Below are 21810 nucleotides of genomic sequence, written 5' to 3'. Positions count from 1 at the left end.
ATACTGCTACCTTAGAGAGCTGCGCCTCTTAAAATAGCTCATTTATATCTTTTGTGTATTATTGGATAAATGGCAGTATAATGTGAAAGTGGGGTCATTTAATAGAGAATCCACAGGGAACTCGCAGCTGAATTTGCAGCTCTGCTCAGCTTTATGGGGCTTAAAGCCATAACTTCTTCTGTTTTAGTTCCCCAATCCAATAATGAGAGGACAACACTCTGATATTAGTTATAGCATCCTGGCTTCTTCACAGAGGAGTAATGCTACACAACATTGCAAGTTGCAGGTATATTTCCTCCACCAAGGAGGTTACTTGGGCTGCTTTTTGTCTGTTTGTTCGACTGGCAGGACTACGGTCGGTCCAAGGATAAACCCATTGACTTTTGTAGTGGATCTATTAAAGAGGGTAAGATCCAGGAATCTTTTGATCACTTTCTTTAACATTGTGTTCGTTTTTCAACATCTTTGTGGATTTCTCAAGAAATAATGCAGAAACTTGTCACTCTGGTTTAATTGTGTGAGAGCCTGAAGTGATGTCGAGAGCATCTGATGACACTAAGAAGTGTACGCCTGGCCATGAACACCAATTGAAGTCCATTGAAAAGTGAACTAAGTCAGCAACAAGCTGGGGAACATTGTGCAGCATTTTCAGGTTAAAGAACCAAATGTTTTTTTCAGACAAACAGAGATAAAACAAGAATACATATTGACATTTCATCCATGAGGTGGCACAATATATGACTACAAACTAACATTGATCTGTGTCTACTTCATTGATAACTGTCAGCTAGTACAATGCTAACAGTATATATATATATATCCTTGGACTGTCACTCTGACCGAATGCAATGTCTTGAATATTCTCTCAGTGACTTGTTATTCATGGTTGGGGCTTCGTAAACAAACTGACTCTGAAGATCACAACTGTGAGGCAAATTCAGCTCAGGTTATTTTCCTCCTTAGCCGATCTTAAGCTTCACCTCACAGAGACTGAGTGTGAAGAGGAGGACCCTCTGAACAGACTCAGTCTAAGTTCAACACTTCATTGAGTGCACTGAGACAACGTCACTGATTTATTATTCATTACGGGGGGGAAAAGCATGAACGAAGCCTCAGAAAAAAAAAGTTTAAGATGTTCTAAGTGCAGAGACACAGCATGCACTGTCTTGCAAATTTGCAAGTGTCCTTGTGTGTATTAAATTGTTAAATCAAAGCATCTCCACATGGGACTGTGTTCATTATAATCTTTATTACATTTTTCAAAAGGAGCCCTTCCTCAGGCTACGGACTCATGACGCCAAGCACAAATCCATTTCAATTGGATTTCTATTCAAATGATGTCTCTCCGCACCATCCACTCCTCATCAAAACAATAATTCATTAAAACCTAAATATAATAGTTAGATAGTGGAGTGTTCTGGCTAATATTTTCATGCTTATAAATCATTCAGTTAATCCAGAGACTGCGATTCAGAGTTGGCACGAAATACAGGTCCTCACAATCTGTGTGGCATATAAAAAAATAACTGAACCTAATTTGCACTCTCAGGCACTCGCATGTCTCTTGATTGGTTCCAACCTGACAACAATTTAAGGAAATGGCTTTTTAATGTGTCACTTCTAAGTGTAGAGCCTTCAAGTCAAGGGAAATGAAGTGCTGTATTTGTAATTGTATGAGGAAATAATGTAAAAGTTATTTGAAACACCTGAAATGGGTTTAGACTTTAGCCTTTCATGTCTGTTATTCTTATTGCCCTAAGGAGCATGTATAATATTTCAAAAAAGTCAGCCTCTTTGAAGATAGTCAACCTTTTGGTAAGTGTTAATTTCTCTGACTTGTTAAATACAAACTAAAGAAATAGGCTACTCTGAATTCAGCCAAAATGCAACAAAAGGAGAGGCACCAACATACTGGCATCTCCACTTCTCACATTGATTGATTTTTTGATTTCCTATACGGAAATTTGGAAAATGCTAACTTTTTTACAAATTTTACATTGTATCATATAGTTGTAGACTATATATTTATATTATAGCCTGGGATCCATTGCGCTTTGGTGACAAATCATTTTTCAGAGGTAATCGCGGTGGCAAGAGATTTCCAGTGCTTTAGGTATCACGCTTCATCTCCCACCGAACAGCTAACGGTACGTGACTTCAGTTCTGTTGTTAAACAACAGCAATAAGGGACGAGCTGGTGACGACAATCACGGAAAGTAGATCAGACTGTCTAATTTTGGTTCGGCCTTTGTGGTGTACATGGCCCACGAAGACCAATAAAGGAATTATGGATACACTGTAGAAATGTGAGGGGGTAACCAGAATCCTTACCATTCATCTTCTATAGCTTCCAACTTACCCAATTATATATCAATGACAATACCAGCTTTCCCAAAAGTGAATACGTTTTTTTTATCTTTAGCAAGGTAACAACCAAGCCCTAGCCTGTTGACAGAAAAATCTCAAGTCAAGGTCAACTCAATGTTTTTTTTTCTAGAGCTCTAATCTGCATCTCATGGCTTTCATCAGAATTCCCTGCAGTTTTCCTCTTTGGAGAAATATTAAATTAAGCTAAGCCACATCAAAGACAACTGAATAAACTACATTAGCTGTTGAAGACTGTGAGGTATGGTTGACTGTTTTGAGTATGAACTGTCACTCAAAACCAAATCCTGAAAACGCTAATGTCACACTGTGAATAATGCTTGTTGTATATGGTCATACGCCAAATGTTGTTAGCTCACATTTTGTGAAATAGGATTATTATTTCTTAGTTAGAAACCATTCTCAAAGGTTCTTTCATTTAAGTTTGTTGCAACAGCTGCTTAGCTTGGCTTAGTTTAGAATGATGCCCCAAAGCAAAAGTTAGCTTGGCTCACACCAATGCTAAACATTCTGTTTTACCCAGTTATATCTCAGTCAAACCTGTACAAAAATCTGTAATTGTAAAATGGACTATGTTTGGTTTCATTTGTTAGATTATTTCTTGGTGTAAGCAACTTCCTGAGCGTCTGACCTCACCATGCGCCAACACTATGTTAAAATAAGATGAGCTAATCTTAGCAGTAGCTTCATTCTTTGCAACCAGCAGAATAACAAACAATTCTTTTAAAGGATCAACAAGTGAGCTTTCATGTAGAGATGAGAGTGGTATCAACCATCCAAAATCAACAGAGCTTCCCAGCACACTGCAGAGCCCTTGGGCAGATACATACATTTTTATGTTATTGGTTCACTTGGTTCATTTGTTCTGCTTAACTGCAAATAAATATCCTGACATCATTGAGTACTAGTCACACTTGTATGAGTCTAACGTACAATTTACAAGTTATTCGGTTTTACCAAATACAATACAGCGGGAATGGAGATGATAAATACCTGCCTGTCTGAAATCACAGCAAACACCTTTATTTAAGTCAATCCTCTCAAATGCAGCTACAGGAGAAACATACATTATTTGTCTGAGGTGTGAATAACATCTGAAAGTGATGTTTTGGTATTATTTTCCCTTTTGCCCAGACTTGGCCTGAATCGCAGTCAGCAAGAGTACTGTCTCCATCAGTTTGTCAATATCATATTATAAGTATTGAGTTGTTTAATCATGAATATTGTTTCATCCTCAATCTTTTAAAGTCAGACCTCTGCAGCTTTGTAAAATCCAGGAAACTCAGATACGCTGATCAAAGCAGAGACCTGAAGCTCCAGAGGAAAAAAAATCCTGCTGCTGTCATCTTTGAAGTCCCAGTGCAGGATGTTACATCCTCCCAGGCTGCTGCTTGAACATATAGGCAGACAGTCGAAGAAGCTAAGTTTTCATAGGCGCTCTAATCTCAGCAGCCCTGTGAGCAGCCAAGGTCTTCCTCCGCTGCATGGATGAGGCGGCGGCCTCCGTGATGCCGTGGTAGCTGTCCGTGTCCTGAGAGTCCTCGCTGTTCTGGGACTTGGTGCTGTCCTGTGAGTCTGGCTTCTGCCTCGACGCCCGGCTCTGCTCCTCCTTCAGCTCCACGTAGGAGCGAGAGAAGGTGTGAAAGATGGACGTGACAGGGAAGGCCATGAGGAGAATGCCACTCAGGATGCTGCTGAGCGCTACCACCTGGCCAGGGATGCTTCTGGGCACCATGTCTCCGTAGCCCACCGTGGTCATGGAGATGACGGCCCACCAGTAGCTCCCAGGGATGCTGGTGAACTCCTGCTTGGCGCCCAATTCGCTTTCGGCTAGGAACACCAGTGGGGAGAAAAGGGCCATGGCCACGCACAGGAACAGCAGTAACAGGCCAAACTCGCGTGTACACCTCCTCACTGTCAGACCAAGGGTCTGCAAACCCAAGGAATGTCGGGCCAACCTCATCACGTAAAAGATCCGCAGAGCTCGCAGGACTCTGAGGACTAGGCCCACCTTCTCCAGGTAGTTGTTCCCTGAGCCCACGGGTTTGCCTCCCACCGACACAGAGTCCACGATGAGGGTGATGTAGTAGGGGAGGATGGCCACCACGTCAATGACGTTTAGAGGCGTGCGCAGGAACCCACACTTGCTCGGCGCCTGAATGAATCTCAGCAGGAACTCCAGGGAGAACCAGGCCACGCACACCGTCTCCAGCACGAAGATGTTATAGCACCTCTGGGAGCACTCACCCTGCGGAGAAAAAAAGAAGCGCATCAAGACATACATCCTTGGGGCTGTAGTACATTATACTGCAGCGATGACAACTGCAAAAGCACTAAATAAATAAATGGGACACAGAGGTGCAGAGTGAAGTCAGTAATTAAGAGTCTGTCTCAAAGCCTATTTGATGGCTCGGCGTTGGCAGCAGAGGTTTGGTGCGTTTGATCTCAAAGCGAAAAGGTGAGTTTATTCTCTCACAGAACAAGACACGACAGAGAAGGTGCTGAAAGATTCAGGGAGCATAAAACCAAGGCTTTGATTATCTCATCCCGTAAACGTCTCACACATCAAACCGGAGCGATCAAGAGGTGAACGCCGTGTGAGCCCCACATGAGCTGTACTGTGGATTCTTAAAGCCACAGCGGAAATATTCTCTCCTTTACTCTTTTAATTATGATGTTTCTTTTATTAAGACTGCTGTAATAGGATTCATAAATATTTGAAAATATGATTATAAGCGATTACATGGTTATTAAGAAAAAGTCTCCCCTGGAGGAGACAGGGGGGGGGAAAGTATACAAATTTACTTTTCTTTTTCTCTGCATTTACTTCAGGGTAATTAATGACTAGTCTGCCACTGGTAATTAACATGGAATTCTCCTCCTCTTCCTCCATCAGCAGGTTACCGATGTCGAACTCCCCTTCACTACGGGAAACAACCGCATGTGCAGGTTCTGTGATATTGGGTTGTTAAATTACTGCAAGAGCAACATGCAGCTACCGAATTACCAGTGGTTTTATCTCCTGGGGCAAAATCACCAAATTAAGGATTCTTAAGCTGTTAAAGTCTTTCAGTGTCTTTTGTGGCCTTTCTTTTGCAGAGAATTAGTCATTTTATTGTCAATGATCCCCTCCTCTGTTGCAAATTGGGCTTATTGCCACCAAAGAGGACTGCAATGATACATACAAACATACATGACCAAAACATTTTCTCTCTTTTATATGCAGGATAATTAGGTGTAGATTTATAAAAAAAATGGGGGAAATTAGAATAAGCCCTCTGTGGTAGAATGCCTTCACCAAACTCATATTAGGTCGCCATGACTTTTCACCTTTGAGCAATAAAATCAAATCACTTTCCAATTCCAAGTGACAACTGGTCATAATTTTAAGATATTCATGTCAAAGAGGCCAAAAATATGCTTTGTTAGGCCACCATGAACTTAACCTTTGACCTTCGACCACCCAAATCGAATCATGTAATCCCTGAGTCTAAGTGAATAATTGTAAGGATTCTCTGCAGGCCTTGTTACAATAACACATTCACAAGGCAAAACAATTATTGTTGAGGTCACAGTGCTCTTGACCTTTGACCACCATAATCGTATCAGATCAACCTTGAGTCCAAGTGAACGTTTGTAGTAAATTTGAAGAAATTCCCTCAAGGTATTCTTGAGGTTTCTTATTCACAAAGATTACATGGACGGACAAACTGGAAAAATTTGCATCTTTGCTTATTGGAATATCATGTTAAATATCTTTTACTTATTCATCCTGAATACATTATATCTAATTTGGCAGACACTTTTATCCAAGGCACGTTACAATTAGTATATTAAACATCTATTAAGGGGCATTTAGGGGTTCAGTGTCTTGGCCAAGGACACTCTGGCATGCAGATGGAGAAGATTGAGGATTAACCGACGATCTTCTGGTTGGAGGACAACCACTCTAACCCCTCAGCCACAGCCAGAATACTTTCAGACTTAGTTCCCTGCTGCGTTACGTGGCTCTCATGCAACAAGTCCTGAGGTTATAGAACAACATGATGGTGTTAGAGAGATGGGGATTACCTCTAAGAGCACCATGGCTGTAAAGCTTCTCTGCAGGTGTGAAAGTGCACAACCGTGAATATTTAAGCAAACCATTCCCCTTAGTTATTTGCTTAGTCATCAGCTCTGATCCCCAGACATCATCCCAACAGGCCGGCTGCACAGGAAAGAAATCTTCTTGGAGTTAGTCTCATGCATTTTTAAGGGTGTACACTTACTTAGCTTTGCACATTGCACAGTTTTTGCCCTTGAGACATCAAACTCGCTAAACCCATTAGGGACCATGTAAATCACTGATCGGCAAAGCTGGAGTTTCAGTCTTTCACACGGCTACGGCTACAAACTGTAAGGTCGCAATTAAAATGAGAGAAATTGGTAATAATATTGTGTATAGGGAATTCAATCTGCCAATCAATTTTAGTAACTGTAGCAATGCCACCATTACTCATTTTATGTGACAGTGAAACAGTCTTCCTTTCATACCGCGTCTTCAGTAAACATGATGATCTATATTCAATTTGAAGTGTGTTCTGACACTGAATGTCAAAGTGCTGTATAGTAACCTCAGAGCAGCTTATAAACCTTCAAACTTGTGGTGCCCACTATTTTTGCACAATTTCATAAAACTCAAAAGCAAACAAATTTTAAAAGTGGAGTATTGAGCAGCAGACATGTCCAGAGACTACTAGCAGCAGTTAGCCAGAGACCTGAAGGGCAACAGTGCTTTAGGACCCAGCACTGACCTTTGTCTCTAGCTGTGCCTGAAAGTGCAATTGATTCAATGGAGCAGGGGCTTGTGGATTTGTTGGACTGTTGCGTTGGGCTAGTTTATAACAGCAAAACTATGTTTTTGGAGAATAGAAGGTAAAAAAAGTTGACTACCTATAGAAACTGGACACAATTGATAGTGTGAAGCGCAAAAAGTTTTTCTTGCATTAGAAATGTCTTTGTGAGAGTTGGTCAGGAAAAAATATGCACTGCAGTAGTTTGCCTCCACCTACACTGTTTATGTCCCATATGGGGTTCACCTGGGTATCTTTCGTGCAGGGAAGATGTGGCTTGTCCAAAATAAACAAAATACAGGAATAAGTTCTTTCTACCAAGTTTATTTCCAGGTGTAAAGAGCTGTATGCCTTATAGAATCACATGACTTGCCATTTGTTTAACGTAATTAGTAAATCAAGTAAGTGCTAATATTCAGACCCCCTGATTATCAAAGACAGAATTACAGTTATAACATCCGGAAAGCTTCCGATTGAGATTTGAACATGATGTGTACATTTTAATCATTAGCAAAATAGCCTTTTTGTATATTTTTTTTAAATATTTGAATATGATTGGTGCATATACATTTATTTGAAAAAACATCCCTCTGCATACTTCATGTCGGCTTCTAATGTTTGTCACCATGTGCAAACCCAATACACTGATAGATACTGAATTGATCATGTACCTGTCATACCAATGTCTGGAGAAAAGCTGCCACCGTGCACCAGCCCTCCAGAAGCCTCACAGAGCCGACGCTCTCAACAGCCTCACAATACTGGGTTTACTTTATTTAAGTTCATAGAAGTTCCAAGCAATCAATGTGTAATAAGAGAGTAAAAAATGAAATATAACTGATGTGCAGTTTGTTGCTGTTCTACCTGGGAAAAAGCAAAGAGAAAAGCCTGGTTTTGTCCCAGGTGCCAAATTTGAAATGCCTCCACATCTCATGGTTTGTAGGAACAATTGAAGTTTCATGCTTTAGTCATGAATTGCGAAAAACCTTTCATGAATTTATACGTGCACCTGCATTTTGAAATGCACAGAACCCAACACACAATCACTGTAGTTACACACACGGGTAACCCAGGAAAATAAAAGGTGAAAATCATTTACATTTATATATTGTGATCCAGTGAGACAGATGACCGGGCTGAAAAACGTTCTTTATAAACACGTTGTGACTTAACACCAGGCTGAACATTACAGTGTAGTTCTCTGACCACACCCAACCTCACCTATGTAATACAACATTTTGACTAGTTGTTACGTTATGTATATTCATAAACTGTGTCATTTTCTTGCCCTTTTTATTAAAATACCATAATATGATGATAAAGATGTGATTTACTGAATCACACAGATTCATTTACATAAGCAATAGGGAACTCCACAGACCCTTGGCCAGTTGCTAACCTAGCTAAGCCTTAACTTTGGGCCCATACTTTTATTTTGGCATGTGAAATAATAGAGTAAGTACAATGGCACTCAGTAGAGTGCAAACCTTTGACAAGGCCCAACAGTCTCTTTCAATTGAAACAACCTGCACCAAACCTTTTTCATCAAGAGCTATTATTATTCACTGGTAAATCAATGAAAAGGTCAAAAAACGCTCCTCTGACAATCAGGTAACAAGATTACAGATTGTAAAGTTTCAGTTTGAGATAACCTTCAGCCAATTTGTACCAGAAGTTTAAAAACAAAGATTTTGCTCTGCTCATATTTTCTCTTCTAGGAATGCCAAAAATATTCTTATAGTTTATACAATGCACTTATTATCCCAACGACTGTGGATGTCATCTCACCTATATAAGTATATTGTCTGTTTTCCAACTCTTATTTGCACAACTGATGAGAAACAACTGTAACTTTGTGCGACTCTAGATTGCTCTTGATCTGCGGTGTCAGTCGATCACTGAATCGTCACGCTCCTGTTGCCAACCTTTTTTGGGATGTGCAGAAGTATTTTTTTCGTTTTTCCTTCTCGCCCCACAGCACATGGCGCGGTTGAAGTTTCCTGTGCTGTTGCAGCACGACGCTCCAAATGCGAGGGGGAAATCTTCTAACCACCTGCTGTCATCTCAGAAAGAAGATGTGAAAGCCAAAACACAGCCATTTGCTACAGTGCAAGTCCTGCCGGAGCTCACTAATTTCCACATGGTGACCAGTATGTTTCACACATCTCCTGTCACCCTGCTCCACGAGGGAGTCTGTCTGCTGGTGAAACATTTAGCATCAGATACCGTCCCTTTTCCTTGAATCCGAGCGTATTTGTATTGTTCCCCGTCGGAGGCTTTCTGGCTGAGTGCATTTTCCACTCCCTCCCTGCTCGCTCTCCGCCCGGCACAGCCTCCGATGTGCACAGAACCACGGAGGATCAAATTAAAAAGCACGCAATTATCCGTCTCAGCGATCAGGGGACTCTGACCCTGTCACAGCTGAAGACAAGCATGCAAAGCAAACAGCGCAGGAAGCGACAGCTCACCTCTGATCCCTGATGATAAGTTGGTGTGGGAGTAATTCAATATACAGGCGGATTTCAGATACAGCGCCGGGCCTGATTTTGAGCGGCCTTCGACACGCCCAGGCTTTTAAAAGATTTATTTACCACTCATTTGTTCACATCAAAGGGCTCTACTGTGTGTACATGTTGTCTGTGTGCTTGTTCAGCCGCCCATACTGTGGCTCAACATACACCATCTTTTTAAAATACAAAACTCTGACGACTGCAGTAGAACATGAGTGTGTGACAATCTTCAGGATTCAAGCCTGGAAAAGACTATTTCCATTCACAAGATAAAATATGAAATCAAAGATTTAGCACTCGGTTGTGTCTTTTATGTTATGAATTCATGCTAATACAAAGACGAGGAAATAGCTGTGCTTGTTTACAAATACAGGCATTTGCTGTTGTTATCATTGGAGGTTCTGGCAAGTGAAATGATGAGCTGCTGGGCAAGTTGTGTTGAGTCATAAATATTTAGCTAGACTCATACCAGTTTGATAAAGGATGAAATGGGCGCAATTACCGAGGAGATGAGGCCACCATTGAATTAAAGACATTCTAGTCCTGCTTCTTTCATGTATAGATATCTGACTCATTGGCTCTGATGCTTCAAAATACTTTATGGTCTGGCACATGCTTATTACCGTTCTGTCAAATGGAAATTGATAACACTTCACAAACTAGCGGCTGAGTAGCACCTAAAGAGAACTACTCTGTGTTACCTGATTGTGTGTGTTGTGGCTCTGAGTGGCCACACAGGGAGCAGCATCAAAAACCAGCCAGTACAGAGAGAGGGGTAGAGAACAAAAAGGGGAGACCCTGAGAGAGGAGCTGAAGCCCCGCTGACTCTCTCCTGGTAAATCATGGTGTGAAATGAGTGCCAATGTCCAATGAATGTCAGTTTCATTAAATTCCAGAAATGAACAGGAACAGCCCCCCGAAGCTATTTGAATGTCCAACAAGCACTTCTGAGAGAGCACACCGGCAGAGGAAGCGTCTGCAGACACAATAGTCCTGGCTCCGTTCTTCTCATCCACTGCATGAAGTTCTACTCCTGGCATCGACTAAACCCTGAATTTCTTATATATTTAGAAAAACCCTTTCACAGCCTTAAAATGGCTTAGATATAACTCTACACCTTTGCCTCATTTAGTATTCGCAGAACTATGAATATGCAAATCAGACACCTCCATCGCCACCCACCCCTCAGCCACTCGCCTGCAGCTACAACTCTGCTCATCAAACACCTACAAACCTTCGTGTGCTTTCTGTTTTGAGAATTAGGGCCACTTAAAGAGAAAACAAATATTCTCTTCATATTTTTACATTATTCTCGAAATCTCAAGAACATTTGTTCCTTTAAAATAGCCCTTTACTCCGTCATAGCTACCGCACATTACACAACTAGTGGTGAAAAAAATTGTAATTCATGCATGCTGCACATGTGCACAAAGGAAGCTTAATCTCATGACATGAAAAACCTATTCTATGTAGTAATAAGTAAGTAATAGTAATAGATTACATGTGCCTTCAGCTTGACCACATTATCAAAAAGCTAATAATGTGTTGCTACCGTCGGTCCCAATCGCCTGCTGGGACATGGCAAATTCAGCTTACCTAGTACAATACTAATAATTAACTACACTAATAAACTAGATAATTGATGGAAAGCACTACTTTGAGCCTCTGGGGAGGTATTTTCTCTCAAGGCGCCATTGTAGTTACCTGCAATAATTGAGCGCAGCTGAAAATATTGTTATTAATATAATAATTTAGTTGCTATTGTTTGTCACTGTTATAACAATGGTTGGCTGCTGATGACGTAGTGGGTGGTGTCCCAATTCTTAGGGAATAACTCCCTTTTGGCTCCGTTTGGAATGGGACCCTCCCAGCGAAGGGCTCTTCATATCTAGGGGGAGGGCCAAGAGACAGGAATTGGGACAGGGCATGGTTGCCAATAGGATTGACTGTTTGTTTTCAACCCTATGACAGACTGATGACCTGCCAATGGTATATCCTGCCACTTACCAGGTGCATGATGGGAAAAATTCTCCCAAATCTTTAAAATCCCAAAAATCTGTGAGACTGACAGTTTCGTTTGAGATTATTACAAGTAACCAGGATGACTGAGGACACAAATTCTGACAAACAATATCAATCGTAATCTCAATTTATCTTTGCTAGTATGAGCATGATGCTAAATCTTAATTGGATTAATCACATAAACCTAATTTCTTTGTCTAGAAATTTAGCACTTCCACCAGAGCCGCTGAAATTGACCAAACTGTTTAATCATTTTGTAAATTTATTTATTTTTCAATAGTCAGGAAACACTGCTATAACTCACTGTCGGAGCATTGGCCTCGACCCAACAGTTTTTCTGCTTGTCAATGTATATTTATTACAGACAGCGCGTTGGGGGGGGCAGGAGAGCTTTACAGTCACTGTTTTTTTTTGTTCTGAGCTGTTAAATGTTCTTTCAAGCTGTAATCCACACGTTTTAGCACATTTCAGAATTCTGTTCCCTCGGAAATATAATACACATTTAGCTCCTTAATGCACCAATGTTACCTGTAACACGTGCTCTGCTAAAAGCTTGTGATGTGTATCTGCCCTTCTGGACAAACATAATGCATTGTTCTGTGTGTATGCCTGATAATGGTTATAGCTGAATGCTAGGTCATCCACTCCAAGCTGCAACAATAGGTTCAGAGTCTGTTACACTGTAAACCCAAACATGGTTATTAATCCCATTCTCTGCTGCCCGTTACAACCCAAATCCCCCATGGGAGCTATTAAAGTTCAATCTAATCTATCCTAATCTAAAGTACCATCAATATTGATGAGTTGACTGAGTAGTGAGTGCTCTCACCGTCATGGTAAAATGCACCTCTGTAAAAGGCAATGGAAATTAAGTCAACACATCCATTAAGTAACGGTTATCTGGTTTCCACACTTAGTTTTGTTTCTTTATGTCTTTATAAATTTGCACAAGGTGTTTTTATTTCAACGTGATTTAGGCTACATCCTTACATGCCTGAAATTTCATATCACGTGACCACTCATAAACTGGGCATACGCGTGCTGGTATACACAGATTGCTCAGATAATAGCTCATCTCCTACGCATGTTAACGGTAGCATTATTGTAAATGCAGAATTTAAATGCATGACAGCTATTAGCAAAGACAACAGGATCAGCAACGCTTGTTATTCACTATCCATGTTGTGTTCCACATTGATAGTCGAGGCTAATGCTGGTTGTTTTCTTCCTGAAGAGGGTCATGTGATAGGAGCCCGACGAATCAGCAAAGGTTACATAGTGACAGAAAAGTCACAATCAGCAAATAGTTGTGTCTACGCTAATGTTCCCAAATAGCTCAATTCCTGCCAGTCCAGACTAAAATGCTGCGCCAAAGTTTTTGAAGCAAAATGGGGATGGCAGCGTTTCCTTACTTCTCAGTCTTTAGCGGCTCTAAAACATCAGAGTACTTTGGACACCTGGCTTAACCATTGGACAGTTGGTGTACTTTCAAACTAAAAGCATGGATGCAGTTTGGGAAGTTTTAACAATAACTATATTTATAACTCTGTGCCGGCTGTTATTATTTCAAAGTGATTAAGCCGCTGACTTGTTCCAAACAACTCTCACTGTTACAGTACAGAGCCATCAACATTTATGAGCAAGCTGGCTACTGGATCTCAATTGGCCTGAAAATGATTCATGTAAAAAAGTAACATTTTGAATAATATCCCACCAAAGCAAGAACATTTGGACTTCAGTTGAAAGCTCAGTCTCCCGGCGCCCAAACTCCTTTACATGTTTTTGATTGGATTTTGGCACAGCTGTACCCTCCACATCCCCGGAGAATCATCATTCAATATCCTTCATCTTTCCCACACAGCAAAGGGCTTCCTTTGTGGTTGCATTGAGAAACAAATTATTTCCAAATATTGAATTTTGTGGGAAATTGTTTGAGTTAATGGCAGACTACTCTAACTGAAAATGTTTACTAATGCAAGCCCTTCAATGGTAACAGGAGAAGCATTTTTCGAGAATCTCAGTCAATGCCTCTTCATGTGTTGAGAGGCTGTTCAGCTGCGTGTGCTTGCCGCTCTGCAGGGAGGAGCAATTAGAGCAGGCACAACTGGAGCACTTTTATGTTTGCAGTAACCAAAGGACGGGAGAGGAACATTATTTCCCCTCTTTTAGTCTCAGTTTTTGTAGTTTCTTCAATAAGCTTGAATCCAAATTGTAACACAGCAGTCTGTTAAATCTTAAGGAAGAAAGAGAGAGAACTGAGGCAATAAAAGCTGCAAGTTAACTGCAGCTGTTATTTATCTCAGGATTGGAATTGGATAACAACAACATAAAATATGTAACTTATGTACAATATTTAACTTTTATGCACAATACGCAGCAAAACGGTAATGAATAATTGTGATCAATTATGAGTGACCACTAGAAACAATGGAGAGAAAAAAAAGCCAACTCAAATGGATAAGACGCATTTAAAAGGCAACCATGCACTGCAGTTGGTGAGAGCTCCTAGACTCAACCCATACAATAAGTGTACAAGAAGAAAGACAATAGTGAGTTAACAGCTTATACTCATTGGTATTTTTATGGGGCTGGGATGACTATTTGGATCCCATTCACATTATATTGAAATAAATTATTCAGTGGTGATTCAAAAACATATTGATTTGGCTAAATGCAGGTTTAAAGCACCCACAGCAATACTCGCATGTTAGATTGGTTGTTCTCAAAGTACTACTGGACAGCTCAGTACAGTAAGCTAATGTATTTTTTTTTTATTCAATAGTAAATATGAAAATATTGCTGACTCTGTGTAGTTAAGCAACTTTTAGCTTTTTTTGATTGACATATTAGCTTGTCCACTTTTTCCTGTTTTAGTCCAATGCTATATCAATATTTTTAGCAATAGCTTAAACCATGTCATATTTACTCATCACTCCATCTCTGTACATCATCTCTCACATTTTGAAGATGACAGCACAGAAGGTATGCTGGAGTTCTAGTGTGAAACAATATTCCCACAGGTGTTCTGCGGGTTGTACAGGAGAGAAATCACCCCACGACTCACTGGGAATCATTCACCAAACACTGGATGAGAAACACAAATTATCACCACAGTGATGGATTGCACTTTTCTCTGAGCATGAACAGCAGTATGTCAACTCACAGTCAGGAGAGATGAGTGCACCTCCTATTTTCAGCCTAGATGAAGACAAAATTCTCTTTTCATTTCTGACAGCATTTGCACACATTTGTCTTCCCTTCCCCTGCCAAGATACATGGCTACGGTAGCAGTGTACTTTAAAGTGGCTAGGATTTACGTCAGAATGGATTGTTTGGGGATGTGGGGCATGAGGAGAGTCACTGAAAGGTTAGATCCATGGACGGGGCTTTAGCGGGAGATAAATGGGACAAGAAAACTGTTTTCAAAGATGCTTAGGTGAACAGTGTAAGCAATCCTGAGGGAAGACATCAACAAAACACTTGAAATGTTTAATCCCCTATTCATCCAGAGAGTGTGAAAGGGGGGGCCATAAAAAGTGAAATGCAATACGCAGCAGCTTAATTTTATTTTTCGCTTATCTGTGAGAGAAAGAAAAGGGGAGAGAAAGGTCTCTCGGCCAACGAGTGCTTCTCTAAGAGCCACATTAGATTATAAAGACGGACTAAGTGCCTTCATTGCAGGCAGCTCCGAGAAAACTGCTGGTTTCTGCCTGAACTTTCCTCCGGCTCATGTGACCAAACACGCATAAGTGGCAATTTCCTGCATTTAAAAGTGTGTTGACCGCATGCTTCCTGGTACATGTCTGACAGCTTCATAACACGGCTTAATTTACAGGCAAATAAAAAAATTTAGGTGCTTCTGGGCTGGGACTAATCTTTGTCAAGGGATCCCAGTATGGCAGGTTGTTATAACTGGTAAGGCACAGCAGGTAGAATGCATCAACTCACTCTACATGTGAGGCGCTTAAACAGAGAAGTTTGTAAAAACTGCTGGCCCAGTTTTAGTTTCAAATCTCCGGTGATGTGTTTTAGTCTGGAGGGGCAGAAACTGAGATGTTTAGAGACGATGACATAGAAACTCACAACCGCTTGCTGATTGGGTCTTTTCAATCACAATGCAGCCTTTGCTGATTTGTAAGGTTCCTATAACCAAGACCCTCTTTTGATAGAAAACAATTGGCATTAGCCTTGGCTACCAAAAATGAACGCAACCTGGATAATCGATGACAAGCGTAGCTGATCCTGTTGTCCTTTCTGACAGCTGTTAAACACTGCATTTTAATTTCCACCATTGCTGCTTCTCGTCTGTAGCCCAGCTCTCCTTGCAACTATCAACCGAATGCTTCCTGTGAATACTGTCACGTGCATGCCCAGTGTAAGTAAGTGGTCACGTGATATGCATTTTTAGGCATGTTAGTAAACAGGGATTTAAACAGATACTGAGCCCAAACGCTCATGTGGAGAGAGTTTTAGATTGAAAGCGCTGTTTTCAAATAAAAACACAGTGGTATGGATGTAGATCTAGTGTGTGCTACCTGCCCAGCACCCACAGCAGACAAGGTTAACATTGAGCTGGTGAATGTATTCTAGCATTTTACAGTTAATCAGTTCGGCTGTTTCCCTCAAGAGCTGGTAAAGACCAACACAGAAAAAGTTCAAGTTTCTTTTTGGTGTTTATTGTATGTGTATGGGGCAGTTCAGATGTAGCATCTAAAAATGCACGGAAAACACTGGCAGTGCCACTTTCAGCCTTTTTATCCAACACACTTGGGAGATTGTGCTACTGTTGCTGTTCTTAAGCCAGAACCCACTGACTGAAAAAACTTTACCTTAAAAACAAAGACAGAATGGATTTCACAGCTTTATTGCAAAACATGTCTTTGGAAAATGAAATAGATCCTACCCTCATCTCATTGTCTCCATCAAACCATGCTCCTGCATCAAACTGATCCAGGAGCTTTGTCTGGATGATGGGAGGTTCAAATCTTATTTCTAGTGGATAAAGAAGAGCATAAGCTGATATATTCTCTTCTCTGTGCGTTACAGATGTGTCGAAAGATTCTCTATCACAAGTGGTTACAGGATACGCATTCAGGACACATTCTAATGCTAAGATGTGAACCCATGAACTTAACGCTGTCCACTTATGATCGGATCTCTCAAGACAGATAGATTTGAACAAGATCGATGCGGCTTTCAGTTTGAGTGTATGTGCATCAACATTAGAAATAACAAATCAATGTTTCCCGTTAATAATCTAGACTGTGGCAGTCAGCCATATTCTAATGTGGCCTGCCACAGTTTCAAAATTAACTCAAATAAATGCACATAGATCATAGATAAAGGTCTCTAACTTGGCGTGTGCAGCACTATTTGCTGCATGCTTGCATTGCACTATGGTCCATAATGTTTTTACTGTTCATGCAGACCTCCTGGTTTCAGCTGCAGTTGTGGCATTCAATGCATTTATTTTTCTTACGTGAGAACTTATCTTTCACTATTAAGGCTCTGTACCTGTCACTCTGAATCTGTTGCCCGTGAGAATGACCTTTCGGAACAAGCAACCCATTGCCGCCCAACGATTTAATTATTTCTATGACAAACTCTGATGAATGAATGGAAAGGCACTCCATCTGAACGACCCTAAATGAGAACAAGGTTGCCAACTGTTTGCAACACGTTCACTGTGGTGGTCGCAAACACATAAATATAAAGCATTTAGATGTGAAAATTCTATATTTTTTTAAGAGTTGGTGGAAACCCAAACAAAGCTTAAAGGGAAGTCTGTTGAATTTAAGCAACTGCCAAATTAAAATGAATCCGTTAGTGTTTGATTGAGTTAATGTAGTATAATAGTTAGCTAGTCAGTATTATAAAACATCTATTATGATGTGCTTCTCTCCTGTCGTACTGCCAAAACTGGAGTCTCTAAAACATTATAAACAACAAGAACACAATATATTACAGTCTGGAAATGGGCACGTCTCATCAATTACACTAGTATAGGGAGGATCTGTGCAGTTGTAAATGGAGGGCTATCAAAGCTAATGGATATTAGGATGCTTTGTAATAGAGGAGGATGAGTGGGTGCAATTAGCAAACCCGAATTCACCAGGTTGAGCTGGATTCTCTCAGTTACTTCAGCCACAGCTACTTACATGCCTTCCTTGACATTAGCAGAAATGAAGACAGTCCAGGAAGTAGTGTCCATATATAAGTTTAGAGGGCTAGGCCCAACTCCTCTCCTAACATGGTAATGAGGAGAGGAGATGCTCCACAGCCAACTCTGTCTGACACCTCGGTACACAGCATGACTGCTGAGAACATAACAGTAGGAAATCATTGGACACTTTCCTTTTGAACTATTGTGAGAGAGTTTACTTTTTCTTTTTCCGTGTTTGATTCATTTATGTGCCCACGCCCCAATTACCATCAACGTAAACAAATGTTCAGTCACAATACTTCCAGGGCAAAGTTTTCGTAAAGTGTCTCCTCCCATTAAGGGACTTTGGGATTCAGGGATGCCACTTTGTTTTAATATACCACCTCCAGTGGCAGATTGCGGTTTGCCTCCCTTCATTTTGTTACGCTAGGTTTTTATTCAAGGATGACACAGGGGCCTCATTATACCCATAAACCCTCGCGTTTTGGGGGTTTCCTCCCATGCTTGTTTCGGACTAGGTTCTCACTCCTAATGAACCACCACCACCTAATGTTCTCTTTGAGGACTCGCTGTTTCAGCCGTCTTTGGGTGGCTAATTGGTGCCACAATGACTGCTTCCAGCTGTCCAGAGTTTGAGTCACAGTGTCTCCTTAATCAAACCTGTTGCTGCTCTGATTCAGATAATTAAAGTTACAGATTCATACAGGCGTGAAATGGAAGATGACATAAGATGAGACTAATCTTAAAGCTGGTCCTGAATATGCTTTTAGTCACTTTGCTTCTGTTATTTATGACCCATTTGAAGCTCACACTATTTATACAAACACTTAAGGTCATGGCTAATGTAATTAATATTGAATATTACATTTTTTCCCAATAATGTAATAATATATTGTATTAGATAGCTTTTTTTGCAGTTTTATGTGAATGTAAGACATCACTGTCTCTGTTCTTAGTGGTTAGCATTATCGCCTCACAGCAATAAGGCTCTTGGTTTGAATCCCAGCATGCCTTGGGTCTATGTTTTTGGAGAACAATGAACAGAAGGAGTCTTGGCCATGATATCTGCTGTCCACACCAAGCCCGAAAATATTGGCTGATGCCCCCAGAGGATAATCCGTCATTAGTAGAATGGGCCGCGAGAGTCATGTAACATCAGCATGTTACATGACTTTGGGCCTTTTTCTGTGACTGCCACTCCTCTTCTTGCTCATGATGAGACTCACTGTGAATGAACCTGGCTTCAATTAAACAAACCCTAATACTGATATATTTATGAAAAGCAAATACAGCTAGGAGTTGTTTTTTTTTTAGGGGGGGGGGGGGGGGGGGGTTACATTTGGCGCCTATGATTGAGCTCCTCGTAGCTCGGTGAAGTGGCGACAGCTCCCGCTTCCTCCAGCTTTTCAGTTTGGACACATTAGGGCTAGCTGTATCCACCTGCAACCAGCTTTATGCTAAGCTAGGCTAACCATGTACCAGCTACACTCAGAGCTTTATTAAGTGGAAAGTTGAAGTTTATGTTAACCTCTTCATCTAACTTCCAGAATAAAAGCAGATATGTGTTTTTCCCTAAATGTTTAACTGCTCCCACATTCCCTACTGATGTTTTGCCCTGTTTTTTTTTTCCATGTTAAAAACAGTCTTTGGACTGCAATATCAAAGAAATGAACCACACAGCATCTCAAATCCATTTTTTAAATTAAGCATCAAAGGCAACACAAAACACTGTAGTGTTAAACTTTCACTTTACAGGCCGAATTTAGTTTACTGGTCAGCTTGTCTTGATCATGTTTGGGTAAACAAACCTTTAACTGTACAGATTAAGATTTCATGGTGAAATTTGCATAATCATCATGTTACATAACAATGAGAAGCTCATTTCAGATTCCTTTTAGCTTTTTTTCATAATTTTTTTAAGCAGGTCACAGAAACAAATTACTGCATGGGGAAAAGTATCTGTGGGATTTTGCAAATACACACCATTCATTTAAATTTGTATAAATGCGTGATTTATTTGCCTTTATGTCGCGTACGTGCACTGCCAATTATCGCATACATGGGAGAATAACGATCTGATTTTGCTATGAAGGAATGTGCTGCTGCAACAGTGAGCCGAGATACACAATAATGTGGCATTCAAGTGAACGGAGAGGAATCCGGGTTGTTCCCGAGCCTTCGTCTCTGTCACAATGATTTACATTACAGCGCAGGAAGACTCAGTATGTGGGCCGCTGCATCAACATAATCTGAATCCACTGTAGCAGCTGTAAAGCACACACATCCCCTGGGCTGTTGTGAACGACCTCGGTTCCTTCTCTTCATAATTGTGTGTTTTGTGTAACTGCGGTGTTCCTTCTGAAAATCTGTTTCAGTTTGATGGTTTAAGTTTTTGTTCTGCAGTTAGACACCAATGAGATTTTTTAATTTCTGAAATTTTGTATTTCTTAAAGAAAGAAGAAAGTTACAGTATAAGTTTTCTTTGATTTGTATTTTAATTATTCTATTTCTTGGGAGTCATGCTTCAGGATATTGCACTTACTCTCTGCTTAATTGTTTTTTTTCTAATTGTATCCTATCTTATTCTTCCTTCTACACACGTTTTGTTCAATCATGGTTTCTAAATGAATTTACCTCTACCATTGCTGAATGAATATCATTCAAAAGACATCCCAGAAACTAAATATGGGGGCACCAGAAATGAATCTGGAAATTTTTTGATAATTTAAATTCTGCTTATGAGAAAGGTCGAGAAATAAATTGTAACTGTCACAAGAGTGCCAGAGAGAACTCACCCTCTCCTCCTCCTCCCTGAGGTCAGGCATGGTGCTGACACAAAGGGTCACAGCAGTGATGGCTACAAATATCACTGACAGACAGGCGAAGATCTTCCCTGGGATGCCAGATTGGGGGTTCTCCACCATGTCTCTCAGTCTGTGCATGCAGCTCTCCTTACGAGTCTCCTCCTGAGCCCAGGCTCCGGGAGGCTGCTGGCTCTCCTCACAGGACTGCGGCGATGTGAGCTCGGTGTCCTCCTCCTCCAGTCTCTGCTGCTCCTTGAACTCCTCCTGCCTGAGCCGCAGCTTCCTGAGACAGCACCAGTCCAGGTCTTTCTCCTCCACCCCCCAGTACAGCAGTTCCTCCTGGAAGGACATGGCGCACATCTCCCTCAGGAGCCGCAGCTTTCCTGCCGCCAAGAAACTGACGATGGTGCGGAAGGCCGACGGGCTTCGGTCAAAGAAATACTCATTGCAGCTACAGTCATAGTCGTCACACACGTCCATGATCTCGGCCTCGTTGCTGCAGCTGCGCAGCTTTCCCAGCCTTGATAAGGGAAACTCTTCCAGCGTTGACCAGGGGATCCGGTATTTGATACCCCCTACATTGATAATGGCTGCCCCATCATCTCCACCCTGTTGGTGGGGCTGAGGGTGGAGCAGGAGCTGGGCTCGCTTGTAGAACACACCCTTGTTGGCGGTGACCTCCTGTGGGTTCTCTACATGTTTAAAGCTGTAGCTGGTGAACTGGTGCTCGGTGCTGCCTGCCAGGAAGGCCACCTCCTGGTACATCCCTGCAACTCTGATGGGGGAACCTGTCCTGTGAGTTGTGATGGGAGCGAGGCCTCAGTGGGTAGGCAGGGTGACTGGGAGCTTGTCATCCATTCAGCAGCACTGCACGTCTCTGCTGGATAGGAAAAACAGATCGGTGATGAAATGTGTCAGTGTCTGCCGCAATTTTTAATCAAACATCAATGTGTCATTCTCTGTTCAAGGTAACATTCCAAAGTCCATCTTAAGGCTGTAGTGTGTCTCAAATGTGGTGTTGGATGAATGAGACATGTCTTAAACCAGCTCCCTCCATACCTTATAGCTATTGGAATTGGGGTGAACCAATTCAA

At 41.2% G+C, this 21810-nt stretch overlaps 1 protein-coding gene across 1 annotated transcript; it reads right to left on the bottom strand.

Moving 5' to 3' along the window:
• Nucleotides 1-1230: 1230 nt before the first annotated feature.
• On the bottom strand, nt 1231-21481 carry kcng2 (potassium voltage-gated channel, subfamily G, member 2). Its single transcript, XM_053446412.1, has 2 exons — nt 20708-21481; nt 1231-4633 (listed from the first exon to the last, which is right to left on the bottom strand). The coding sequence occupies exons 1-2, from the start codon at nt 21479-21481 to the stop codon at nt 3806-3808; spliced, it is 1602 nt and encodes a 533-aa protein (XP_053302387.1). The 3' UTR covers nt 1231-3805.
• Between the last annotated feature and the right edge of the window lie 329 nt (nt 21482-21810).

The sequence above is a fragment of the Pleuronectes platessa genome, chromosome 18 (assembly GCF_947347685.1).
Source record: "Pleuronectes platessa chromosome 18, fPlePla1.1, whole genome shotgun sequence".
Lineage (NCBI taxonomy): Eukaryota > Metazoa > Chordata > Actinopteri > Pleuronectiformes > Pleuronectidae > Pleuronectes > Pleuronectes platessa.
This window is presented reverse-complemented; position numbering and strand designations above follow the sequence as displayed.